Genomic DNA, 3,902 nt, shown 5'->3' on the forward strand with positions numbered 1-3,902 from the left:
TTGTTCTCCAGTGACTGGACGTTGGCGAGCAGGATGCTAGGCAGAGGTGTGCGGTGTGCACGAGCTCTCAGCCTGTTCCTGACGCCGGGTCGCTTCCCTCTAGGCCGCCGCCTAGAAGTAGAATAGCTTTCTGTGAGTAAGGCCTTATAACACATGACATTTTGTTTCAAACCGTGATGGCTTTATATTTCGATGCCACCGTCAGGTCGTTCTAAACTAGGTGTGGGCAACATCTGTGTCACACTAAGAGAATTTGTTTTCTTTCTTTTATTTAACTTTATTACATTTGTGGAACTTCTGTTTGGTGAACTCGAAATTGCTTACTTGAAGCAGTCTATTTAAATGTCATTATGTCTGATTTTGAAATATCCACAGTGGAGTTCAGATGTTCATCCATCAGTTGGGATCTCTAAGGTGTTGTAGTTTATCACAGAGAAGCTTTATTCACCTATAAAAATCTGATGGGCTGTGTCTTGCAGCAGCACCACAGACGCTTTAAAAGAATTTGACTCACGATGAATATATAAAGCTGTCGTTATTTGTTTTTTGGGCAGTTTGCTTTGTTTTCCTTTTATGACATTGCAGGTCAGGTTGAAACACCTGAGAGGAAAAGTCAGTGTGTTGCCCAAACCTACTGTGTCTTATCCTGCTTACTGTAGCCTTTGGGTCTGATAGCTTTTAGAGCAGTGTAAAAATTGTGAAAAAAGTATAATAACTAAGTTTTAGGGTATAATAAACCCAATAATTTAAGCTGACAAAAAAACCCATTACTATTTTTACGTGAAAATCATGTAATTTCACATTACATCTATACCATTACAGTATAAATCACCTTAAAGCAACTGCTATCGTACACACACACACACACACACACACACACACACACACACACACACACACTAGGTAACTCTCCTGTGGTCCTCAGAGAATCTTCCAGGGATCCTCTCCAACAGCGGAGAAGGTACATCCAGAAACACACACACACTTTCTCTCTGGGTGACCTACCCTCTTGTCTTTGAAGTAGTATGGGTCGATGTCTTCCAGTGGAACGCCCACCAGATGAGATGGGATGTCAGCGAAGATGCGTGGCAGCTGTTTTCCTGCCTCCAGATCGGGCCGGGGCCGGAGGAGCTCCACGTCGCCCAGGTCCTGACGCACACACAGACACACAAACCACATCTGAAATATCTCACATCTGTCTGCTTATAACAGCTCACTTCTTTATTTCCACGTTTACCCTCCAGCATCTTGTTGTGCTTGTGTGAGCTGTGTGTGTGTGTGTGTGTTTGTTTTGACGCACCTCCTGGTAGTGTTTGTTGCGTCGGGCCTCCTCCTGGGCGATGCGCTGCTCGATGGCCGCCAGGGAGTCCGGCGTGAAGCGCTGAAAGCTCTCTGGTCCCATTGGAAACACACAGCCAGCCATCTTCTCATCCTGATCCTGCTGCTGACTGGCCCAGTATACCAGCTGCACACACACACACACACACACACACACACACACACACACACACACACACACACACACACAGAGGACAGAGGTTAGCTATGAAAAATGACTTCCTTCTTTAAACTTCCAGTTTGAACATAGTAATCTAATCTAATCCCACAACCTGCTGAATCAAACAGAACACACTTCAATACACTGTCACCAAAACCCAGCGGAGCTGCTGCTGCTGGAAACTCGTTCATCAAGTCACAGGAAAAAGAAATGCAAAGCATTGTAGCAGTTCAGTAAATCAAAATATAAATCGATCCAGTTGTGCTGTATACGATTATGTTTAAACTTAACAAAATTTAAACCAGTGCATGTTTGCAAACATCAAAACTGTAGAGATGACACACGAAGTATTTCTGACACATTTCATTGTTGAGTCCTCTCCAAAGTTTACAAAAGCTTTAATGGTTTTAATAATTATAAGCAGCATGGCAGCTTCAACTTTACAGCAGGATTATTATGATGATTGTTATTTTTAGCTTTTACTGCGAGTGCTGATATTAAACCAGAATATGAAATCTGTAGATTGAAAAGTAGATCACGAGCCCAAAATCTGCTGACGTCTCACATATAGTCAGAAAAAAAACAGCTGACTGACCACCAGAACAACATCCTCGTGTTGTGTTATGAATCATAATTGTTCCCAATATTAACCCTTTAAGACCTACCATAGAACCAAGTCTGCCAGAGCTTATATTATATTTTTACATGCTGTGGAGCCATTTTTGGGAGCATTTCAAGTTGCTATACATCAATACAACCATTATAGCCCAAATTTTAATAATATGTCTGCATTAAGTGCATAGTAATTACATAAATTGCAAAAAAGTGCAATAAAATACAAAACAATTGAAAATCGTTTTTGTTTTTTTAACATATATTTCTAGTTAGAGAAATTTAAGAGGCTGTCTGCAAAACTGTAAATACAAAAAAGTTGCACAAACTAGACACTTAAAATTTATATTAAGTGTCGTCATAGTTTTATTTTTGAAATACACCAATTTTCATACACTGCAGGAAAAACGAAAATAAATATTATACTGCAAATTTGCAAAAAAGCAGCATCAAAATAAACTATTTCCAGCAGTGCAATATGAGTCCTCAGCATCCCAGAAACGACACAGAAAGTCATAAAGTCAAACATAACTTTGAAAAACACCAGTATAGGCTCATGAGGCCCTCATGGTAAAAAACGACATTTTCGCAAAATGCCGTCACTTCCGGTTTCGGGCAGGTAATAGCGGACATGCGATAGTTCGCGCTGACGTCTATTCCAACGTAGGAAGTGTTATGAACAGCTGATCGGATCAGCAAAGTGTGTTTCTGGAATATTATGTTTTTGTTGCTGCAAGTGCTTTTTATGCAATTTTTGCAAAGCTTTATGTGGAAGGAAACCGTGACCGAGGACAAGCTGATGGCATCAGATGTAAGTACAACTCCTCCGGTTTCATATGCAAAAAAAATTATTGCGCTAGCTTACGTGGTTGCAGATCTACCGGGAGTAAAAATAGTTACGCAAAATGGAGCGTGTCCGCTCCGAACGGCTTTAAAGGGTTAACGACTATGAATCTCAGAGCAGCTGTTTGTAAAGAAGTCACTGAGCATGCTCAACATCCAGCTTACTGTGTTTGCCACTCTGGGATTAATCACTTTAGTTTTGACGTAATTTTATTTTCACATCTGTCCATTTCAGCTTCACTTTTAAAAAAATCATTGGTGACATTTGCAAAGCATAAACTTGCCGAGCACATTACAATTAAGGACTATAATGCTGTAACTTCCATATTTTATGGTAATAGAGCTGCGAAATGCGTCAGTGCTGATGCAGAGGCTTTAGTAAAGAAGTCAAATAAAAGCGGCCTCCCTCTTTAGGTCAAAACTGATGATAGAAAACACTTGTTGAGTATATTTTGAATCCTCGAGTCATGAGCTGACGAGCGTTTGATTTGAGTGCCAGGAGTGTCTATGGGCATCGGGACAGAGCTGTGATTGAACGGCCTCGTCGCTCGCAGGATGATTACGTCCTCTGAGACGGCGTTCTGCCACTCAGGACAACCCCAGCTTCACCTCGCTCATCATTCAGCGGCCGCTCGGGCCCTTTGAAAGGGCAGCAATCAGCCTGAAAAACTCTCCACGATCGACTCCAACCTGATGAAGCTCAATCACACCTGCCCCCCCTCCCACTCTGCCTGACACCTCTGCGATGTCAACAGCTGCACAAGGTGTTTTACAAATAACCAGATGACACTACTGCATGGAACACCGAGTCAACAAGAGCACAATTTTCGATTTTGATCCGTTTTACATATTTAGTCCAGGTAAGACAATCACACTGCTCATTTTTCCTTTTCTACATGATGGTGGCCTGTTTCCATGAAGATAGTCAAAGGAGCTTGCAAAGAAAAGC

The 3,902-nt window shown here is 41.6% G+C and overlaps 1 protein-coding gene across 1 annotated transcript in view; it reads right to left on the reverse strand.

Moving 5' to 3' along the window:
• Positions 1–3,902, reverse strand: part of LOC102206834 (sodium channel protein type 5 subunit alpha-like) — a 261,018-nt gene that overhangs the window by 199,865 nt on the left and 57,251 nt on the right. The window contains exons 2-3 of the mRNA XM_013915747.1: positions 1,301–1,465; positions 1,006–1,149 (exon numbers count right to left, since the gene is read on the reverse strand). Of these exons, the coding sequence (XP_013771201.1) occupies positions 1,006–1,149; positions 1,301–1,423 (267 nt within the window). The 5' untranslated portion in view covers positions 1,424–1,465. The remainder of the gene's footprint in view (positions 1–1,005; positions 1,150–1,300; positions 1,466–3,902) is intronic.

The sequence above is a fragment of the Pundamilia nyererei genome, unplaced genomic scaffold (assembly GCF_000239375.1).
Source record: "Pundamilia nyererei isolate P.nyererei 1_Seehausen unplaced genomic scaffold, PunNye1.0 scaffold00357, whole genome shotgun sequence".
Taxonomy (NCBI): domain Eukaryota; kingdom Metazoa; phylum Chordata; class Actinopteri; order Cichliformes; family Cichlidae; genus Pundamilia; species Pundamilia nyererei.